We start from the raw sequence: 23,184 nt of genomic DNA on the forward strand, positions 1-23,184 counted from the left end.
CTTCCAATGTGCAAGCAAAAACTTTGGAAAATTTATAAGCAGTTATTTGCGTTGTGTAACTTTGCGCATTGTTCATTTTTATACGAATCGGAAATCAATTGCCGTCGAAAGGATGAATATTTTAGTTCGTTTTTATAATCATATTAAATGAGATTTATAGATAAATAAAAGTGGAGACTTTGTATGATTTATTAACTATGTCAAAGGTTCATTCCATAAACATTGCCACTTAAAAGTTACTAAACGATAAATTTTTTCGTACATACATTAAAGACAGACAGTATAAACTTTAGTTTGACACCATTAAAAAAACCTGAAAAATAAAAACTTATTTCTTAAATTTGTGATCATGTGTCATTATGTTTTGGTTTACAACTTGACAAAACTCCTAAACCATTGAGCAAACAACACCATTACAAGTGAGGTTTAGTGGTATTTGCAACTTCAGATCTCATGCAGTGCAAAGCACCAAAACATTAAAAAATTAAGAAATACAACCATCTTAACCTTAACTTAAATCTAGTGTCTTTGGGGCGCTCCCGCTGGCGATCTCGATCTAAATCTCGAGTTGCTATCGAATCTGCGGCCTCCACCACCGCCGCCGCCGCCTCCGCCGCCATAGTTATCACGTCCGAATCCGTCGCTTCTTCTGTTAAAATCCCTTCCGTATGAGCGTCCTCCGTCGCGTCTTCCTCCACCGTTGTAGGGGTCGAAGCGGCCCCCACCGGGTCTGCCGCCTCGGCTACCCCTGAATCCGCGATCTCCACCGTAGCCGCCCCCGCCACGATATGGGGGTCCTCCACGACCACGGCCTCCTCTGAATCCGCCTCTGCGGGCTTTGCCCCTTGCGATTTCCACTCGCAGCTTTGAACCCAAGAAGTCAGTGCCGTTCAAATTATCACAAGCCGTTTCGGCGTCGCTGTGACTGTTAAATTCTATAAAAGCGAAGCCTGGCGGATTGAAAGCCACCCATACAGAGTTCAGTTTTCCGTATTTCTCGAATTCTGTCTCGAGGTCTTCTTTCTTGACGCTGTCTGTGAGACCGCCGACGTAGACTCTGGCGCTTCTTTCGGTTTCTCGTTCGCCCATGTCGTCTCTGTGGAACGTGGAAATTGCGTAGAAAAGGTCAAATTATCAGTCGTTTGGGCGAATTCGTACTGTTATTAAGCGATTTGGGTACAATGTCAAAACGATAGCGGAGGTTAACGTGCAAGTTACAGTGTGTGGATGATGCATTGTAGCTTTCGCTAGGTTTGAAGAATACTTAACTAAATAACGGCGATTGTTTTGCGGGGTACCCAATTCGTGCTGCTGACGCACTGTGTCTCGTTTGCAAAGCAAATCAAAAACAAAATGTCGGGTATGGCAGGGCGTCGGTTTGAGTTTACTGTACTGACGATATTCGCAGCCAAAACGGCGATTTGGTTACAACAAATTATAAATACGGTGATTGCGCTGTCGCAGTTACTAGTTTTACAATTAGTTACCCAAATTCGAAGCGTAGATCAACGGAGATTTACGTAGATTTTTGTTTACACAGTGCAATCGAATCGAAGCTTGCTTTGGAAATGACGCGAACGGGAAAACGCCATCGACATACCGACTCTCCACCAATCACAACACACGAAATAAAAATAATTCCAGCTCCCGGGACATTCGAGCTTGCTATTGGCTAAAACCCGCAGTGTTGCCACGCTTATAATCAATTCGCCGGTACCCGCCAAATTTAAAAATAATTTTTCCGGAAATGCTAAATTTACACAATTATTTTTAGGCTCAACCACATGCAATATCATTCATTATTTTGTTCCAATTAATTTCAGTCGAAGTTGTGCAATTTTTTTTATAACGAGGAATTTGGGAACAGCAGGAATAAAGTAAAAGTCTGAAGCTCTTGAATTCAACTTTTTTTCAATTATAGTAAGACTTATACGATTCTGAAAAACAATAAATACAAGTTATGTCTATTTATGTACAAAATTGATCTTAAATTACGAGCTGCTGGTCAAACTGGCCATCAGCAGCTCCATCTTATGCAAGAAGTTCCTTCCCTCCATTTTCTCTAATCTTACATCCCTGAATTGTCCCCCCAAGTGCTCCCATTTCCTCTCCGTCACTAATCTACTCGGAAAGAAATCGCTTCTTGGAGAATGAGCTACAGAAACTTGAATCCCACTCTGTGGCTCACATCTCACAGCAATGATTCTATCACCCGTTGGTGAAGCTAATAAACAAGAACTAGCGTTTCCTAACGGCTCAACAGTTCCAGTCCCCAAGTGGTTAGAATTTGCTAGGAATTGCCAACCCATCGTTTTTGCCAAGGCTTGTACTGCTAGAATTTGATGTTGATTAATGTGGCAGAAGATGAGGTCTCTTAGCTCCTGCGGCTCGTAGCTCATGTACATGACTTTACCGTCACGACATATACATTTCAAGCTCTTTTCCCCGACGTGGATGACTAAGGGAGTCCTGCAAAGCGCGTCGTAGCCATGAGTGGAAATGTTGATTTTAACACAGGACTGGGTTGGGCTGTTTAGAGTGTTCCAGTGGGAGCTTATCAGAGGATCTTTTACTTCTTTCGCGATGGTATCGAGGACGTACTCAGTGCGAAGCCGCATGAAGAAGTGTTGTGCTTGTTTGATGATTTGTTCCAAAAGAGTTTCTGATTTTGTCATTTCTAAAAGTTCGTATCTGTCGGCTGCCATCGGACCTGCCAGCATTCGTTTTTTGGAGGGACCCAAAGGTCCTGTCGCTGGGTGAGGAAATGGATGGTGAGTATTCCGATGATGCACCTCCCGAAGTAACTGATGTAACGAGTGCTCCAACACGTGGTCATGGTCAGTTTTTGAGGAAGAACTGCCTGCTGGTTTTTTATCACCAGTGGTTGAATGGCAAAGACCTATAATGAGTTGAATACCGGGAAAAACCTACGATTTTAATACTAGTGAATGAAATTAAAATATTGAAAAGTTACTGTAGCCATGATTTGGTTTCCTACAACCATATGAGGGATGGGCGCTTGAAGTTGGACAGCTTCTTTAGCAAGCTGATTAAAAAGTTCTTTACAAAAAAGTACGTTCTGAGCAGCTTCTAGTTTCTGTTGCCAATGCATGTCTGGGTTTGAGGCAGGTGGGCCTGATCCTAAGAGGTTGATGTTAACGCTGCAGAGATCTTCTTGATCTGTATAAAAAGAAGTTTCTTTTACTGCAAATTTGACAAAGTTGTGTTTACCCTTTTGGCACAAAACTTCAATGTAAGCAACTCCTTGTAACTCCGAGGGTATCGACACTCGCAACGCAGAGTTAGCCTTACTGGGAGTTGCACCTCCAGGAACAGGACTGCTTGGAGGACTATTGGTCTTCTCATCATCCTCAGCTTTTGTAACTTCAAAAGTGCCAGTCTGTGTAAACTTAGAACCCGCCGTGCGATAACTCAAGTCCCCAATTATGGTATTTGAGACTTTTTTCAACCTCCAGTTCTGTCTCAGTCTCAACAATTCAATGTGGAAATCTGGCATTGACCTATTCCTTGCAGCTTCATTTTGAGAAGTCTTCAGTCTCTCAGCACCTGTCAATAAAACACTAGCAGCCCCCGCCAGGGCTTTCTTTCGCGCATAAATTTGTACCATGGGCTTAGTTTCAACAGGTTCTTGTTGAACGGGATCCAACACCATGTAACGCTTGTCTTTAGCTATAGCTAGAACGTCAGCCAAAACGCATACCTCCTGAAAAGTGTTGCGTAGTTTATTTCTAGCAGAGTCCCACGGCCATAAACTTGACTGAAAAGCATCTTTACTGTCAGAGTCTGACTTACTATCATCTATAGCGTCTCCAGCCTCTTTTTTTATATCAATATCGCCGGTTTTACTAAAGTCGATTTTTTGAGCAAATTTCGCAAGGCTTTCAGACAGAGTTAGGGGGCTAAAATAGTCAATTTAGGCAAGTTTGAGGTTAAAAAGCTCACTTACGGTTGGTATATTTCCGTGCCATCGTACGTAATTTCTTGAATCTGGTTTTCAATGGGGGCTTCGACAGATATATTTACAGAATACGACATATCGAATTCATAGATAAATGCGGAATATTAAATAAAATGTTTTTTTTGTTGACAACACACAACGATAAATTGACAGTTTTGACGTTTGACATTTGACAGAAATGGGGTGGGGAAAGGATTCAAAAGGTTCAAATTCCACTTAACTTGTGATGTTTGGCGCTAAATTTAAAATTAGCTCAAATCTAGAAATTATTGTTTTATAAATAAAAATGTTTTAGTATAAGTATTGTATGAACAATAAAATAAAATATAAAACAATTTTAAAAAAAATTAATTAGTGTCAGGAACCTTTAAATAATCACAAAAAATCTGACCAGTATTAGTATGATAAAAAATATCCTGGAAAATCAATCGTACAAATTCCAAAAATCTTTAAAAAACGATAAAAAGATTTAGACATCTTAACGCGTCTTCCAGACTTCCGACAGAATATCCTATAAAATCCCAGTCTTCCCAGTACTTACTTAGATATTTTCCCAGTACTTTCTTAGATATTTTGTTGCTTTATTGTTTATATTTAAATAATATAAATAATATAAATGTGTCGCAAATAAGCAAAATCTTATCTACATTTGACACCTTTTAAGGATACCAGAGCGAAAAAGCCTGCTTGGTAAATACTGGTGAAAGTCAATGAGTTAAAACTCCTTGAAACGTCTCATAATAAGCACTCTTTTCCCTTTTGTGGCTCTAAAGTTTAGCCAAAACAAGCCAGGGGCTGCTTCTGCACGCTGCACTAGCTTGGTGAAAATTGGCGGATGCGCCAGTTCTCATACATGTAATAATTAAGTGTCATCAACTATGTAAAGAGTTTGTCGGAATAGTTGTGGTCGGAAACGTTCCCCCGTGTAAATGCCGGCTGTATTCATCGTTAATTACGTTTACTTATCAATTGGTATCGCAAAGGATGTAAATAGGGTGACGTCCCCGTTAATCTGAACAGTTTAGAATCCAAAGTGTGAAGTAGACGCGTGAAATGTGCAATCCTCGGACTAATATATCCGTGCTTCGCCATTAATCATCTCGATCAGGAGACAGTTGGCCCGAGTGCCGTTCTCTGATAACCGTAACCACGGAAGAACCCGTGCCAGCAACAGATACCGTATTTGCACAACATCCTTCTTTTTCTCCATTTGAATACTCATTGGACTCTGAAATTGATCGTGCAAACGCCTCCGCCGTCTTTAATAGTTTAAATAAAATATTCATTCGCACAAAGCCAATTTGATCCCCGATTTAAAAGTTGGGCAATTATGCGTGCTCACACTGTAGTCGGCTGTGACACAACAATCGCAGCCTACTATATAGATTTCCGTAACAATAACATCTGACAGTCGCATGATGGATCGCTAGACAATATGGCGCGAAGGCTCTTCAGAACGATTTCAATAAGGGCGCTATTTGACCGCCGAAGAAGCCGGACTAAATGTAACGCGTCTGTGTGTAGGGTTGAGCTCGACCTGTCAAATTTTGATTTATGTTTTGCTTCAAATTTGGTTTCGCGTCGCCGACATTTTTTGTTGTTGCCACTCTAATGTCTTATTATTCGATTAGTAAGTGCCATTTGAAAAGGGGGTGGCGCGTTCTCACGGAACCGACTTTTAGCCATATGTGCATGGACACGTAGACGACTTTTTCATCAAAGAGATTGGAAAATCTTTCATCAATAGAGCCAAACTTCAAACCACAATCTTCGGCAAACATTTTGTAATTATGTAGTCAGAGCAATGCTTGTGTATTGTTGGTTATCTACTCTGACAGCGGACAAACACAACTTTGCTGGTGCATAATAAAAAAAAAGTAAAAAGTGTTGTATTCACTCCCGAAGACACGATAAAATTCTGCTCGATCTAATCCGTTTTCGGTGGAAATAAATATGTATAGTGTATAATCATGTATTGTTGGGCATCGCGATTGTGGCGTATGCACAATGCATTTGCAGGTGATGCAACAATGATGCGGGAAACAATACCCGATGTGCATGTTAGATAAACGGGATTATATCAATATGTCGTTATATTCAAGTATTGGTGAGCTTGACACTGATAGTTGCGTTGTGCTTTGGTTTTGGCAGTATATCTACCACAGAATGTGAATTTCAACGCTCATCATCTTGCCACAAAGCCATTAATTTGCGTATTAATTATTCATAGAACAAATACGGTTAGACAATAAAAATTATTGACATGGTTGTACCGAATTCTTCACGTTAAATTGATTTAATTCCTATAATTAAAACGCTGTAATTGTAGACTCTAGCTCACAGACTTTATTGTTCTATTAATTATCGCTTAATATAGAAATTTTAATTTTCATATGTAAAATAAGAAATTTATTCCACGATACTGCCGACTGTAATAACATTAATTGTGCTTAAATAATTACAAGTTACAATATTATGCCATCACTAGGCAGATGATTGTTACAATCTTTTAACAATTTTTTTTTTAAATTGAAATGCCCTCATGCGAAACCATGATGATGTTATAACTGATGCTTAAATAAGTGTTTTAAAGAACATTTTTGCATACGTGATGAATTTTATGGTTCACACTCCATAATTTTCGATTATTGGGTGAAACATGCAGTTGGGAAGAGTTATCTCTCAGAATCTAGCTCGAATGAGATCATAGTCAAGTTTTAATTGAATTATTCATGTTCTGTGTACAATAGGAGATTAAACCACTAATTTAGGTCAGTTTGTCTCAAGTTATTAAAAAAATAATTATTTAGTCAATTATTATGAACACTATTATTAAGAGTTTGTAGGTTTTGACGGCACGATCAGGTTTTGTTGTTATTAAGTGACGAATTTTATTAGTTTTACATTTGTTTTATATGTTTAGCGTTTTTTGAACCGTTTTCTTTGTTTTCTTTGAATTATGAACTTCTAGGTTCTTTAGGTCTAAAATGTTTCGTTTTATTTTTAACCACTTTTTTCTAAATGGACATTTTCAATTTTTTTTTAGTTATACAGAGTGATGAAAAAAGGCGCCCATGAGTGGAAGTATCATGTTCTTTTGACTTAAATCGTCTCAGAAATCAAAGCAAAATTAATTTAAACCCATTCCGCTTCACAATATGAATTTTTTTCAAAGGGAAAATTTGGCAACCCTTTCTAATAAAATTTTACATTTGGCAGTCTCCGTAGCTAAAAGCAACTAATACTGAGAGGTTTACAATGTTGCAACATTGAAAATGTTTCTACAAAGCCAAGAAATGGTACTTTTAAAAGTTGAAGAACAGCTATTTGTGTACCAAGGCCAAAAAGTGTTTCTTTTTTTAATAGCCGAGGGCAGAAAGAAGGCGAGGGCAAAATGGCACTTTTTGGCCGTGATACACACAAGATTTTTTAGGCGACATCATTAAATTTACAAGTTAATTAATTTTTATTTATGATTTATTGATTTAATCAATTATAATAACTGAATAATTGTAAATATTTATGAATCTTCCAGAAAAGTTTATATTTTTTTATTTACATTTGTATTGTGTGATTCATTAAATTTCCATTCGCAGTTGGCTTTGAGAAAAAAATTCATGTCGTAACTAACACCATTACAGTAGTTTCGACTTAATATTTGCGAGATTTGCTAGTTATCGAACAAGAAGTCAACGCACGTCCAAAATACACGGCCTACCTAGAATGGAAATTTAATGAATCACACGATAGTTTCGGCATGTATAGCTTCAGAATTTGTATGAATTAGGTTTGATGTGCTTTTTAATGTTGTTGCAGCAGCCCTGCTAGACATGTTCAGTTTCAATAATTCAACACGTCTTTGTTGCAATTTACAGCAGTTTGTCCATTTGATTTTACCCAAATAATTATAAAATTTGGGGTATTATCGGTATCTTGATGTAATATGCAAAACTATGGATAGATGGCGCCACCATAGATCGGCCGAAAATGTTTGCGGCCAGAAAAGACTCACTTTTAGGCCGCATTTAAGGCCTAAAAATTTTATTTTCAGTTTAAGTCGCCTAAAAACTTAGTTTATTGCACTTTTTATAAAAAAAATTATAAAAAGTTTATCCAGACAGTGTTTTATCGTTTATAAAAGAAAGCTTCTATCTTAGTTAAAAAAGCACAAAATTAGTTTTGGTTTTTAATTTTGGGCTCAAGAAAGAATTAGCTGCAACATCATAGGTTCTCTTTGTTCACAGATTTTGAATTTTTTTAGCACGTGATCGTTTTATTACAAGAAATTTAAAAATATTTGGACCACACAAAGTTTGAACACATGGACCTGGACGCTAATAATGTGTCCACGTGTAGATCATAAAAGTCGAAGCAGCTCGTAACAATTACTCATAAAGCATACAAAATGCAAAGTCCAGCGTCCCAGAAATAAATGTTGAGTGAAGAGTTGAATGTAAATTATGAAAGTAATCTGTCTTGTGAATATCGGTTATTTATGGTTGAATTTTATGCTGCAGAAAAAGTCCGGATTTATGAGACTCGCATCGGTGTTATTTCGCGTCAGAATTCTTTTTGGTAACTATGATGGCGTGAGAGCATGAATAGATAACTGCCTAATGCAGAGATTAGACTGTAAAAACCGATTATGGGGGATTGAAGCTAGATCGAAAAGCTGGAATTGAGTGTGCTATTATGAATCAACCCTCCTATTATCTGACGTGTTACTGGTCAACATAAACAATAGCTGAATGTCAGATAGCCAAACACAATTACCTATATTTGTAAAAATATTAATCGCATTCATGAATGAGCTATGACAGTGTTACATTAATGAGAAATCATGCGAACAATAGCGATATGAAAATAGCAATTATAAAATTTGTAAAATTGCAGGACACGATTAATTTCCCATTTTACATTCATTTCCACGCGCACACAACGCAATTAAAAAATTCCCCGACACCGACGACACCTCTTCTTTATAAAAAATCATCGCGACGAACGCTACACATTGGAACAAGCCACGAGGGAAGAACAGAGAGTATCGTGAAAATAATAACGGGAGTTATGAGGGGTGAAAAGCACCCCGTTTCAGTGGATCGCACGTATCTTGCTTGTACGGAAGGGATGCAGATTGTACAGAGTTACACTGAGCTGATGTGTCGCATCACTAACCCACTGACCACTAAATCGAAGTTTCATTTCGACCGGAAACACGAAAATCTCACTTACCTTTAATTAAGATGTCGTCTGTGTGGGTAGAAAAAAGTTTGAGTTGGGCTATTTGGACGCGACGACCCAATTGATTTATAGATTATATTGACGTAAGATGGATAAGCTATAATTTGTGAAAAAAAAAGTCATCGATGCGTACTCATCGAGAGATGAGTGTGGGCCGAGCATATTAGTCGGTAACTGAAGGTGGTTTAAAAAAAATATCGAGATTCTTGGAGCGTTGGCTTTGGAGATAATTGAGTATTTCCTTTGTAGATTAAAGATCTGGAGAAAAATTAAGATCTTCGGATAGGGTTGGGGATCTGTCAGGAGAAATTTTGATCTAGATAGCTAAATGGGACGCTAGGCTATTAGATAAATAAGCGTTAAAATTGAATTAAAACTAGGCACAACAAAAATATTTAAATTGCTAAAATAAGAAACAGTTTTACTGAAAATCTGAGAGCCGATTTCTCCAGTTTTTGGTTTTGAATTTGTAGAATTTACGAAAGTTTAAATGCCACAAAATTTCACAATATACACAAAATTTTGCCTTTAATAAATTGAAATTTACTTATTATTTTTATTATTTATTATTCACCATAATAATGCACAGTAATTACTTAAAGACAGATTTAATTTGCATTTGCTAACTATGCATGATAAGAAGGGAAAAATTGAAAAAACTTCGCAGCCATAGGATGGAGCTTTAATTATTACCATCATTAAAATTACTTATAGTTTTGAAATATTTGCACGTACTTTTATAATGATAATTTTCAGTCTTTTTTGTAAGAAGAAGACTGTCGATTTCGACGCAGTTCTAAATATTGTGGAGTGACCTATTTATTTTCCTTTGTGTAGATAAAATACCGGTAAAAAGTGTAATCAATATTAGCAGTCGATGGCCGAAGATAACAAGGTTGAATCAATAATTCGATGGTTCGTTTTTTGGATTTAATTGTTTGGTTTGAAGTTAAAACAGATAGATAGAGTTGGTGGTCTTTGTTTTTATATGGTGGTGGTTTTATTTCATGTCGGCTTATAAAAATAACGTCGTTTTTTGCGGTCCTCGTCCGTTTTAAAACAAAGAAGTGCATTGGTATGGAATAAAAAGCAGCCCGCACACCTCGTATTGATTCCGCAGCGACAGCCCGGTGACATTCTTTATCAATACGTCACAGCTCATATTTCAAGTTCCCTTGCATCCGCCCTCAAAGCTACAAAGAAACTAAGTTCTTTCAGTAGCGGAGGGTGGGCGCTATCGTCTGTCGTCGAGTTGGGCACCAATCGGTGTTGAAGACGCAGTCGCTGTTGGTAATAGGCTGTGGCGAGTGCGTGCCGAAACAAGCCCCGCCTCCAGGCACTTGCAGCACTTTTTCCAAATGTTTTTATTTATTACATTTGTACCCGTCGAGTGTACCGGTCGTGTCCGCACTTCCTCAGGTCGCGCTTCAAAGTGTACAGAGTGTACCCGGTGCGCACTTACGCCCCGCCCGACAGACAGACGGACAAACAATCCGAACCCTCACTATTACGACATCTCTTCGACTGTTTGCTACGATTGTCGCTCCGGGTGATGGACTCTGGTGCAGTGTTTTGAGGTGTTCGCGCGTCGCGATGATGGACAACTCCGGAATGGACTCCGCCAGCGAGCATAGTAGTCACGCGTCCTCCGGTTCGCCTGCCGTCGCTGTCAAACCTTCTCCCTCACCGCCCACCAACAACAACAACCCCGCGTCCAGTAATCACAACCAGGTGCATAGCCCGCGTCAAGCTAGCCCTTTGGGACCGCCAATGTCGATGGCTCACCCTCTGAGTCCGCCGCCGGTGAGCTCCGCCAGTCTGGCGCGCAGCATGGCTTTAGGGCACTTGCCGCCGCCGGGTCTTGGCCTGCTCAATTCGTTGGGGGTACTACACAGCCCCCTTGATCTTATGGCACATCATGCTCCGCCGCGTTCTTACAACAGCCCGCCGCCCATCTCCACCTCCGATCCCACCGCCAACGAGTGCAAGCTGGTAGACTACCGTGGCCAAAAAGTCGCCGCCTTTATCATTGCCGGCGACACGATGCTATGTCTTCCGCAAGCCTTCGAGCTCTTCCTTAAGCACCTGGTGGGCGGATTGCACACCGTCTACACCAAACTCAAGCGCCTCGACATCGTACCTTTAGTTTGTAACGTGGAACAGGTCAGGATTTTGAGGGGGCTCGGGGCCATACAGCCTGGAGTCAACAGATGCAAACTACTCTCATGTAAAGACTTCGATACCCTCTACAGGGACTGCACTACGGCCAGGTACGTGTTTGCGTATGCTGCTGTCTCTTGGTATGCGTTTTATGGATTTTGACGAGTGCTTGAGAAAAAGGTGTAACCTTATCTTTATAATGGCCATTATTCACACCTAAACTGTCAAAAAACACGGCTAGAGATACAATTTTTGACAAAAGTGATTTGTTTGCTTGGTGGAGTACTTATATTGTAAAGTTTCCAAAATAAGACGAAACCGAAAATTTTGGTCGAAGCTCATTACAGCGTACTTTTTGCCACCCAAAAACCGAAGCCCATGAAGATGAACTATCTAATTTACATTTTCACTGCAAACTGCCATTGTTAACGTCTTTTATTGCAGTCATATATTAAATTTATCTTGAATTAACATTTTGACTTTGAGTAGTAACGAAATAAAATGATAGGCAATCTACCTAGATAAAAAATTGGCTCAGGTACCTAATTTATGAACTAAATAATTGAGAATAATATTTACACGAGCATGAATTTGCCTACATCTATTGTGGCATAAACTCTATAATTTGTATCAATATCGATTATCGGTAAGTGGGCATATAAAAATGAGTCATAAAGCCAACAGAGATTTGCTTTTAGCCCATAACTTTTTGAAACACTTACAAATACGAATAAAAAACGAAAACTATTAGCAAAAATTACTTACAAAAAGTTCCAGTCTGGAAAATAAGAAAATACGTTTCGTTTTTGTAGTGTAAATGTTTGAATAAAATTGTAATAATATAGCCTACGAAATTTGAAATAGATTGGTATCCATTGAGTTTGACATTTTAGAACTATCAAGAATTAATGTCACCTGACATAACCAACAGGCCTGCCAACAAATTTCAAATTTCAAAGACTTTATGCAGGAGCCATATATTTTTTAAAAACGTGTATTTTAGCACAAAACATGACAAAATAATTTAGTTATTAAGTATTTAAAATTGCCATCGATTGCTACCATAAAACCTCTTTGCCCTTCCTCATTTAATTTCCTTTAATTTACGGCTGTCACAACTTGTTGGATTTCCTAATGCATTTCTTAACCCTTTCCATTTCTGGAATTCCCAATTCTCTCGTTCCCCCTGTCTCCTGCAGGACTAGAGAGACAATTGCATTTATGATAGATGCAGTCTATAAATACTAACTGGGCCAACAAACCCCCACGTTTAGATTGAAATAATTATAAACGCAATGAAACAAGGGGGAATCGAGTACAGAATGCCGTCCCCTTTCTATTTCTGCATACTCGACGATTGTTGATTCAATAACATGAAACTCGTCTGGATTCCAATCATATAGAAGTACAGATAACACACGTGTTTTATTAATGTTCAGAGCGGTCTCTTTTTTTATATCGAAATGGGCCGAGTGGCGCCTCTGTATCGATATATTATGCCGAATGTTATAAAGGGATGATAAGTTGAACGGTCATCTGACAGAACCTATTAGCACTCGGCGATTACAAAGGCGTAGGCTATCGGGAAATCTTTGAGGTGTCCTGGTGAGCTCATCTCCACCCGAGAAGAGGCTCGGCTACTGACCATTTATAATACAAATATTAACAGTATTGTTTGGATTGAAGTGGTGGAAAAAATCAACGTTTTGGAGCTGCATCTTGGGCAATAAATAAAATTTCAAAAAAACTCTTTGGTAATTAAGCTCGAGCGTTTAGAGGCATACAAAGTATAAAACAACAATGGGACGTGTAACAATGAGCAGACAGAAGCATGGTGTTCTTGTGGCGATTTAAATCATCTTTAAATAAATATTGTTGACAGTTACGCCTTGCCATTAAAACATCCGAAGCGGGTAGACCTACAACTTGTTCGAGAAAATCACATTGTTATTTATTATGGGGCTACAACAAAGGTCAAAATTGACAGCGGACTTAAATTTTTATGTTTGCACATTCATATACATAGAAAATATGGTTAACGGGTTAACGTGATTGCCTATTACTTTGTTGTGCTTAACAATCTCTTCTGCGGGAATTAAACATTTTTATAGACTGGAAAAATTTGCGTGAAATTACTGTAAACAAATTTTTTACTTGGGTCTGTTTTGGAGCTGTTCACACGTGGGTTATTAAAATTACGCATGCCAGGAACGTTATTAAATTCAGATCGAAGGTAAAATTGGTTTATGGTTGTCAATGTTGGAATAATGACGATATTGCTAAAAATAGCTTCATGATAAAATTGGCCGAAATTAAAATGTGTACACATATAAATCATTGCATGCAACTCCCTTACGCTAATTAACACTAATCTGATTCTTTTCAACAATATCTTTCTTTTAAAATCTTGCTTGATACCTATAATTTTTAGATTAACAAATTATATAATTACAATCTATACTGGTATTAATTAGCATTGATTTTTCTCGTTAAAACGTCGGGCTGCCGGAATTAAATAATTATTGTATTACCTTTTAGAATAGTTGCGATTAATTAATTTGTACGGCAATAAATGTAACTGGTTGAGTTGAAAATTCTTCCGAACGCATCAATTATCCGTCATTGCAATGTAGTCGTAATCGTTACAAAGAGAAGGTATTGCCCATATACGTTTCAAACTAATGATGAAAGTTGTTAGTTATTGTTATTTAGAAGAGAAAATTGTGGCAATTATTGACACTCAATGTTGGGCAATAACAGTTGTACTGGTTCTGCAAGCTGCAACTCTTCTGAGATCTCGTCTTTTTTTCAAATTAGAAATGCACTGAAAATAAAAAGTGAATAGTTTGTAGCACTAGAGTCATTCAAAATTTCAAAGAATTGATATGTTTTGCATATTCATGAATACCTACAACGACGTTATTAATCGGGTTAAATTATGCATATCTTCGACAGAAATAATTGTATGCGTTTGTTGATTTATGTCAGGCCTGATGTCATAATCCCAGTGAAAGTTAATAATTCTAGAATTCCGATATCAATCACGTAACTCCAGAGACACTGAAAGTTCCGTGTAATTTTTTTCTATTGCCCCAACATTCCCAAGTTAATTTTTGAGTTTACAGGAGCCATAACAATAACAGTTTAACGAACATTGCAATAAAGAATTCAGTAGATATCCCGTTAATTCTTATTTGAAATGAGTTTGGCTAAAAATGCATGTCTAGGGAAATACTCGGCGTCTAGTAATTAAAAAAGGCGCCGAGCGTCGTCTCTGTCTTTCATTTCGTCCTGATAAAACATCAGTGAAGAAAAAACCGGTCGGTCGTTGAGGAATGAGTTGGTTGACTGGAACCGCATGCTCTATTCACTACAAGAGTATTTTAATAATTCATTTATTTTTGCAAAAGCAATCAGAGTTTGTACGCAACTTATTATATTTTTGTTAGAGTTTAAATGGGTTTTTGTTGCATTGGTATTGTGCTTAAGATTACCTGCACAGCGTTCATACATGTCCACCTTATTAAACTTCTTCTAGTATGCAGATTAACATTGTGTATAAGGGAGGCATAGTCTAAAATTAATTGCATGCCTGTTAGTCAAGGCAGCTGTACTCGTTTTATTTGTGGAATCACAAAACGGCGATTTTCGAAACGAGAAATGAATTGTTTTGGGTGGTCTTCTTTTTTATAAAATCTTGTGGCAAATTAATTCTATTCTACCGACACTATCGGTAAAACTATGAAAAAATTAAGTCGGCTTAACGCGGTATAACGTACAATTAAGAACGTTCTTTCCGTTTCTTTATGGCAATTTTTAATTACGTTGATTCCTAGCGGTGGGTAATTGAAGTACTTGTTGAAGGCTGCTACTTTGGATCAACACTTTCGGAAAATTAATTTCGGAAATTATACACTGGCTGCTTAATGGTCTATATGAGTATTACATGAAAACACTTTTGAATGGGTTGTAATTGCTCTTTTTTGGGTTAATAACGAAACAAGGAATTTTTTAAAGAATTACATGCTCAATATGATAATTTTATCGCCGAGATTAGAACAGTAGATTTGGAACTCCCCAACTCCCGGATACAGATTTTTTGAGCGTGTGTGCCTTGATAATAGTAGGTGTTAAAGTGGAACTCGAAACGCCGTGAAAATGCCCGTTGTTGGTGTGTTAACCGGCACAAATTCGCGCAGTCGGTGGCGGTGCTAGCGGCATACAAATGCGGAAACAGAGTCATTGTGTGGGAGATTTATCTGGCGGAATCCACAGGTTGCTAGCTGCAATTCCAGCCAAACCGTCTGGCGTGGTGGTCCTAGGGGACCCCCCGAAAATATCTCCGTCTGTTGAATGGACCATCTCACTCGCAAACGTCATGCGTACTAGTCACAAATTCATTCCGATTTCCTGATGCCGAATGTTTCTCGTGTTTGCATTCGCGGTCTAGCCGCCAGTGGAATTGGACGCGAAGCGCCGGGACGCTCAAAAAAAGTTGTTTATGGGAGCGGTGACAGGAGCCCGCGGAGCTGGAAATGAGCACTGGTCTAATTAAATACCACCATCTTACACGAGAGCGGCACATTCCTTATTACCGCAGACAAATTTATAGTCGGTTGTTGGTATCATTGCGTGCCTTGATATCTTATTTCAAGCCATTAGTACTCGTTTCGAGCCGCTCGTAGATGAATTATTGGATACATTTCCACTAATGAACTAACTTTTGATCAGCACAAAGACGCCACAAACAAAACACCTCGCCTTTTATGGCAACACACCACAATACCATTATTATAGAAATTATTCCTTCGATGATGTGTATATGTTATGTTCTATCTTTGTTTCCTGCGTGTCTATTGTTCCACGTTTAATTTTCCGCCGAGGCGAAATTATCCTTTATTGATATCGATACGTTGCTGTGTGAGAAATTGAGTCGAACGAGCTACAACTCAAATTAGTTACGCTCAGCCATTTTTATACACCCGTCAAATAAATGCTTTCTAGCTAAATTTTTCGCCACCTAGCCCGCTCTGCAGATTTTGCTGTCACAAAAATGACCAGGCCAGTGCTTGGGTCTAATAACCGCCATAAAACAATCAGTTTCACAGAACAACATTTTCAAAGCAAATTGTAAAACCTAGAGCTGCATTTTTTTACTTGTTTCTTTAGTATTTAAAAATACCGGAATTTTTTATAAAGTAAGATGCATTTTTTATTCGAGGTATATTATACACGGTGTCTCAAAATTAGCGAATTCCAAATTTAGAGCGCGGTAGGGGGAACCCAGTGGTGCTCGTAAATAGATAAAAAAATTTTTTTTTGCATTTCCTGAAGAAGATGAAAGCACTTTAATTTCGTTCAATGCGACAACATTGTAAAACTCACATTCTGATCTATCTTATGATTTTTATTTGTATTGCTTAGATACGTTCGAAACCTCGTAACTGATATTGTCAAGTAATGTCAATTTTGCCACTTCTAAGCAGCTTGCTCACTAAAGAAAAATGCACATCTAACTGACGACCTAAGTTTCGTGTGTAATTTTTGAATCGTTGCGATAAGCGGCAAGAATCTGTTTTTCCATGTGTGAAATCATTACAATACTAGCGCGTCCAGCGACTCCTGGAGTTACCTGCATATTCATTATTTAAATACAAATTCATTATTTGAATCAAATTTTTAGCGGGGTGACAGATATTAGTTCCCTGCATCCATAATAACAGACTAATTTCTAGCTACGTTGCCGTTCCATTTTAAAGAAAAATTACAAATATTTAAGATTTGTTTGCTCTTAAATGAAGCAAATTCTTCAAGAAATTGTTTTACATTATTATTATCTACAATCATCTACACCATAAAAAACAATAAATACTGGAATTTTTACCCTGCATTTGAAGAAAATGCAGTTCAAAGAGTACACATTCAGATCAACGTATCTTTGTGGGGAAGTCCTAAATCTTTTTTTTTTTCATATTTGAACTACTGATGTGATTCTCTACAACGCTCTGAACTCGGAATTCGCGAATTTTGAGACACCCGGTATATTTAATCATGGAAAAAGTGATCAAAATCGTGACTAACTGATTGAACTAACATGAGAGCACAAAAGTAAATTAAAAAAAATCCAAAATTAGTTGGAAAACAAATATGCGCTCTTTGTTCAAATGCTACGGCTTATGGTTGATTAAGTTCTAGAATATAACGCTTTTTTATCACTGTCAGCTTGGCGTCGCGACGCCCAAGAAGTGAAATTTAGAGTTTTAGTGAAAACACTTGCTAACTCTTTTTTTAACATAACTGTGATAAAAAAAAATTTGTTTTTATTTTAAATTTTATGCAAATTGTGGTTTAAATTTGAGAAAAAACGCTAGTTTTCAAGATCATGTCGAACACTTGCAAACTACATTTATTCCAAATTTCACAAATCACTTCATTTATTTGTCCGAAGGCATTTGGAATCGTAGGACTTTTGTTACAATCTAAAAAGAACTAATGGATTGTTTGATATGCGTAGTTTCCAATTTTGACTAGTTTGATAAAAACGCATTTTTCTTTAAGGGGATATCGAACGAATTTCAGTATAGGGCAAATTCAATGTATTTTTCCAAACACGATTACTCGAAAACTATTTGAGTTATTTGCTTTCTGTTTTTTGCATATGAATCTGTTCAACGTGCACTATGTTGAATGCTATATACAATGTTTGTAAAGTGAGTATTTAATGACTTTTTGATTAATTAAATACGAAAACTTGGCTGAAAGCGAAATAACTTTTAGCATTCCACATGCGTGCGACTTTTCAAAATTCACACATACGTATTTTGAGAACAACCAGACAGTGGTATAACGTCTTGTTGTCAAAATTATGACTGTGATGAAAATACTGAAAAATTTCTTGTAATTTAAAGGTTTTAAAAAATAGATCAATTACTAAAACAACAGAATATAATTATTATTTATAATTTATGTTCACTATTTTTTGTTACATTCGCAAAAATCTTGGACAAAATTCGAAGATTGCAATGCATCTATTAATTCTTTTTATTTTCAATTTTTGCAATTACACAAATCTCTTTTTTCGGGAAAAAATTAATTTATTTATGAAGATTAAATAATAATAATAAGATATTGTAATTATTAAGTTTCATGGGTGTAATTTGTTAAGTATCGGACTCAACTATCAAAGTATTTAAGATTTACTGGCCATAGGCAATAATAATTTGGCCATCAGTGCAGTTAAAACTATTAGCTATTGTTCTGACCGCAAGATGATGGATTTTAAGAAGTAGTTTTTATTTATTGTTTTATTATCGTAGTAAGCAGACTGACCATGGTATAACTCACTAAAAGAGTGCCGTCTACAAATAATGAGGGTTGAAGGGAGATGCTACATTTAACATTTGGATGTTTAAAATGTTTCATATAATTTTTCCTTTACGCAGAATTTTAAAGCAGAATTTACCGTTACAGTTTGTTAGATATCTCCTTAAATTTTAAAAACAACTTGAATCAAATCTGAAATGACAACTGAGGAGATATGTTTAACACATTTATATATATTAAAAAAATCAATTAGCGTTTGGTTCCACTATGCCTCAAAAATGGCTAAAACTTACAGATTACAAAACTATTGGTGATAAAAAACAAATTTTTGCTTCCGATTCTGTATAACAAATGCATAGGATCGTGAAATAGGTAGTTGTTCCTTATTAATATAGGAGTTTTTTTTTTTTAATTTATCCTGTGGTCCATGGCTTAGTCCAATAATGCAATGCAAAGATAAAAATACAGTTCTATTATTTTCCTATCGTTATTTCCAAGAAAGAGCTTGGTGTCGTCAAACTACTTGCCCCATCATAAATTTTGTACTTGTAAAGAAGCACTAATTTCTTTGGTTTGCCGGCAATTGCTGGTTGTAAATTATCGTTTTTCTACAATTACTCCCTTAATTATAAGAATATTTTGTTAAAATTTAGACGATTGTATTCAGAACAATTTATTCTACAATCAATCCATTTACAATTTTGATTCAACAACCTAAGCCGAAGTTACAGTTTTCACCCAAAATTGGTGCAGTGTAATTAATGTTAGGGAACAAATCAATAGAAAATCTGTAGACACCATATATTTAAAATTTCAATTCTCTATGTCAAATTGCCCATAAGGATTTTAGGTAGCGACCCCTCTTAAACACAGTACAAAAATTCGAATCTAAAGTCAAAATTTCCACTTATTTTATCGAATTTTTGACTGTCATCGTCATGTCATCGTGGGCTATTTTTCCAATGGCTGGTTCGATTTGTGCCGCGTAATGAAATAAATTTAGTTGTCTGCGATCATGTCGATGTCCACTACCGGGCCGATTATTTATTCGACAAGAGAAAGTCCGCATCTTCCAATCACGAAGCACGTAATAATAATGCACTAAAAATGAATCAGCATTTTGTCGATAAAGTCCTCCAGATAAACAACATATTAATTGATTGTAATCGGCAGCACGGTTTCTAATTCGGTTTTGGTCCTCGGGCGTTTCGAAATTACACTCCTGTCAATAAATCGTGCGATTGCATATCCATCAAATGCACGTATTGCATTTCGGCCAAGATTAAAAAACACAAAACCGAGGGGGTAAATGCGAGGGGAGTCGCAGATAGATACAGTAGCCTCTCTTTGTTGAAGTGGAGTATCCGATTATAATGCCCACTATCCCATCTAACAAAAGCTTTTTCATAAGGTTCACAGATCCGTAGAATATGATTTGGCTCATTGCACTCGAAAAATATAATTCCGTTTTTAAAAAAAGCTCGTTCCGACTAAGGTTGCGGTTTTTTCGGTTTTGTTTGGGTTACAACATCTGCTGCGCCCTAACTGTTGTTAATTCGATATTAATGTGGTTATGCAAATCGAAAGGTGAGGTTAAAAATGGGTCGTTTGTATTTTCGGCCCTTTCATTACACGCCATTTCTTCGTCTTAATTTTTATTTAATGTTGTAAGACAAGCACCGCAATTAAACGGAAAGCGACGTGTGTGGACCATAAATAAGGATTCAATGCAAGTCGCCGTCTAGTTTTATTAAGTTTAGCAGGAAAATAGATCGCCGCTCATTGAAGGCGAAGTAATTGAATTAAAATTACACACCTACTGAGCTCCAGTTTGCTTCAGCTGCTTGGAGTTTCATATAAATTACATTTTTATTTTCGACTTTCCACGCCCGTTTTGTGAGAATCTAATCTTGGAGGAAAGCGGGTACAATTAGACAGAATATGGTCGTAAATTCGAAATTGATAGGGAAAAAGGATTCGCAACATTAGCAGGTTGTGTGCTGCATACATAATAACATAATCTTTCCTTCGGATTTTTCTTTGTTGTTTTAAAAGTCAGTAAGTGAAAAACATAATGTCTGTTTTCTTAGTTAATCGCTCCGGCAACATGCACTGAAGCTCGATTTCCTGTGGGATACAGTGCGTTTAGAACAATTTAACATTAAGCATTTAATTTCTTCCTTTTGATGCTATCTGCTCGTGCGATATTAAAACTAACTACTAAATTACATTATGGTTAATTTTATGGCGGAATCAGTTAAGTATAGTGTTTAATAGTTTTTAGCGTTCAACGGTGTTTTGACTGCAGTGCTGAGAATGAGAAATTAAAATTGAGACACATGTTCTCATTTAATTAGGCGACAGTGGATATTTAGATTTTATTAGCCTGAAATCCGCTCGGTTCTCGCATTCCCAGAGAAATAATTGATTTAATAAAAGTGCAATTACTCGTTTTGTGTGAAATGTTTCGTAAGAGCGCAGTGCTTCCTCTCGGTAAATAGTGTTAATTAATAGCAAAAATGCTCAAGTCAGGTGTGTTTTTAATAAGAGCAGAGTTTATGGAGTATAACGTGTCGGTGAAAGAATCAATGAGCACGCGATGACAAGTGAATATGTATCATTTTGCGTACAACAGTTTGTGTTATTGTTCTTTGGTTGTTACGAGGCATTCACACGCACAGAGTGGATCTGATATCAGATGAGTGACTGAATGAAGGAATAATTACAGGCCGCTGTTTCAGTCACTTTCATTGTACAACTCGGAGCTAAACGTACTATTAGATAATGGACGCATAAGAGGGAGGCTCCGACATGCTGCATCATGCATTTATTTGCTCTTCGATGTTTACGAGCGATCGAAAAAAATCGCTTATAATACGCGCATAAAACAAAATTGTTCATAGGGTTAAAAGCGGCCTTAAATTTAATTATAGCTATCTAAACACGGCAGTAATGAAAGGCGCATTCCACATTTGAAAGCAACCACTACAATGCGGTGCTACTTTCAATACAATTTGTAAACCAAAGGTTTATTTACTGTGCCATAGTCACATGCAATTAATTGCATTACGTTAACAGTGGATACATGTTCTCTATACGGTAAATACGCGGGCTAGTTGTGTCGATCGTTTCCACCCGTTTGTGGAGATTCGTTAGGGCTTGATTTGCCCAACAACGCCCAAGGGTTATACTAATAAGCCAACAGCCGATGTCGCTTCCCGGTGCTATTGCAGGATTGCCGCAAAACCACGGCCAGTTGACAATGGCTTTGGACGACCGCAAGCACCACTACTCGCTAGATATATTAAGGTTATTAGTGTGTAGTTAGCTTAATCAAACATCAATCGCCCAACTTGTGTGGTATGAGATATGCAAACATTCGGCCACTCAAGTATCAACACTAAACATGACAAATTGAGTTTGCGCTCAACTCGAAAAGCTGCAGTTTTTACATTTTTTGCAGCCCTTCATTCTCTAAAATGACTTTGTCTACTGTCCCCAGTTTTTGTGGATTTCTACAGATTTGTTATCTTATCTAATTTATTTAATTTATCTGTGTTCTAAAAAAGGGGACAAGTGCGAGAAAATTGATGGCAAAAACCGCATCTTTCTATGTGTCGTGGTTTTGGAGATATGAAACTCCGAAAAGTTCCGACAAATGCCACCGAAATAGATTTACCAACTTAGAAAATCGAAAAATAGTTATTTGTGTACCAAGGCCCAAAAGTGTTTCTTTTTTGGCCGAGTCTTTTTTTAATGGCCGAGGCGATTTTAATGGCCAGAATGAAAGCGAGGGCAAAATGGCACTTTTTGGTCGTGATACACACAAGATTTTTAGGCGACATCATTAAATTTACAAGTTAATTAATTTTTATTTATGATTTATTGATTTAATCTTTTTTTTTTTATTTACATTTGTAGTTTTGGCATGGCACTTTAGAATTAGATTTGATGTACTTTTTGATGTTGTTGCAGCAGCACTGCTAGACATGTTCATTTTCAATAATTCAACACGCCTTTGTTGCACTTTACAGCAGTTTGGCGATTTGATTTTACCCAAATAATTATAAAATTGGGGGTAATGTCGGTATCTTGATGTAATATGCAAAACTATGGATAGATGGCGCCACCATAGTTTAGCCAAAAATGTATGCGGCCAGAAAAGACTTACATTTAGGTCACTTTCGAGGCCTAAAAATCCCATTTCCAGTTTACGTCGCCTAAAAAATATGTTTTTAATTTAAAATATGTAAAACCTAGCGATTTGCGGGAAAAACAATGACAGGACCACCGAAAATTCCGCATAAAATTTTGCACAGTTTTGGATTCTGCTTGAAATTCTGCTTTAAATGAGCACCAATAACTTGAATTTGCTTAACAAATAAATGAGGTGTTGACCGAAATAATTTTGAAAAGGTTTTTTAGAGTGATTTTAAGGAACTTTTTTAGGACAATATCTTTGAGTTTATTCAAGTTCGAGA

At 37.1% G+C, this 23,184-nt stretch overlaps 3 protein-coding genes across 6 annotated transcripts in view; 1 reads left to right on the top strand and 2 right to left on the bottom strand.

Annotated features, from left to right (window-relative positions):
* Positions 1–175: 175 nt before the first annotated feature.
* On the bottom strand, positions 176–1,580 carry Rsf1 (Repressor splicing factor 1). 2 transcript variants are annotated; one of them, XM_088043246.1, is made up of 2 exons: positions 1,488–1,580; positions 176–1,096 (listed from the first exon to the last, which is right to left on the bottom strand). In XM_088043246.1, exon 2 carries the CDS (start codon positions 1,087–1,089, stop codon positions 520–522), a length of 570 nt encoding a protein of 189 aa, XP_087899372.1. In that variant the 5' UTR covers positions 1,090–1,096; positions 1,488–1,580; the 3' UTR covers positions 176–519. The 2 variants fall into 2 exon arrangements, with proteins under 2 accessions (XP_087899372.1, XP_087899373.1); XM_088043247.1 differs by lacking the exon at positions 1,488–1,580 and adding an exon at positions 1,270–1,352.
* A 404-nt stretch (positions 1,581–1,984) lies between these two features.
* On the bottom strand, positions 1,985–4,158 carry MED17 (mediator complex subunit 17). Of its 2 annotated transcripts, XM_088043021.1 has the most exons (4): positions 3,968–4,158; positions 3,232–3,920; positions 2,975–3,180; positions 1,985–2,927 (listed from the first exon to the last, which is right to left on the bottom strand). In XM_088043021.1, the coding sequence occupies exons 1-4, from the start codon at positions 4,054–4,056 to the stop codon at positions 1,992–1,994; spliced, it is 1,920 nt and encodes a 639-aa protein (XP_087899147.1). In that variant the 5' UTR covers positions 4,057–4,158; the 3' UTR covers positions 1,985–1,991. The 2 variants fall into 2 exon arrangements, with proteins under 2 accessions (XP_087899147.1, XP_087899146.1); XM_088043020.1 differs by having other exon boundaries at positions 2,975–3,920.
* Positions 4,159–10,586: 6,428 nt separating this feature from the next.
* dac (dachshund family transcription factor) overlaps positions 10,587–23,184 on the top strand; it is a 122,312-nt gene continuing 109,714 nt past the window's right edge. The window contains exon 1 of one of the 2 annotated variants that reach the window (XM_088044112.1): positions 10,587–11,490. In XM_088044112.1, coding sequence (XP_087900238.1) covers positions 10,814–11,490 — 677 coding nt within the window. In that variant the 5' untranslated portion in view covers positions 10,587–10,813. The remainder of the gene's footprint in view (positions 11,491–23,184) is intronic. The other variant, XM_088044111.1, reaches the window with a different exon arrangement.

Source organism: Gnatocerus cornutus, chromosome 8 (assembly GCF_029298725.1).
Source record: "Gnatocerus cornutus isolate USDA-ARS CGAHR chromosome 8, icGnaCorn1.1, whole genome shotgun sequence".
NCBI lineage: Eukaryota > Metazoa > Arthropoda > Insecta > Coleoptera > Tenebrionidae > Gnatocerus > Gnatocerus cornutus.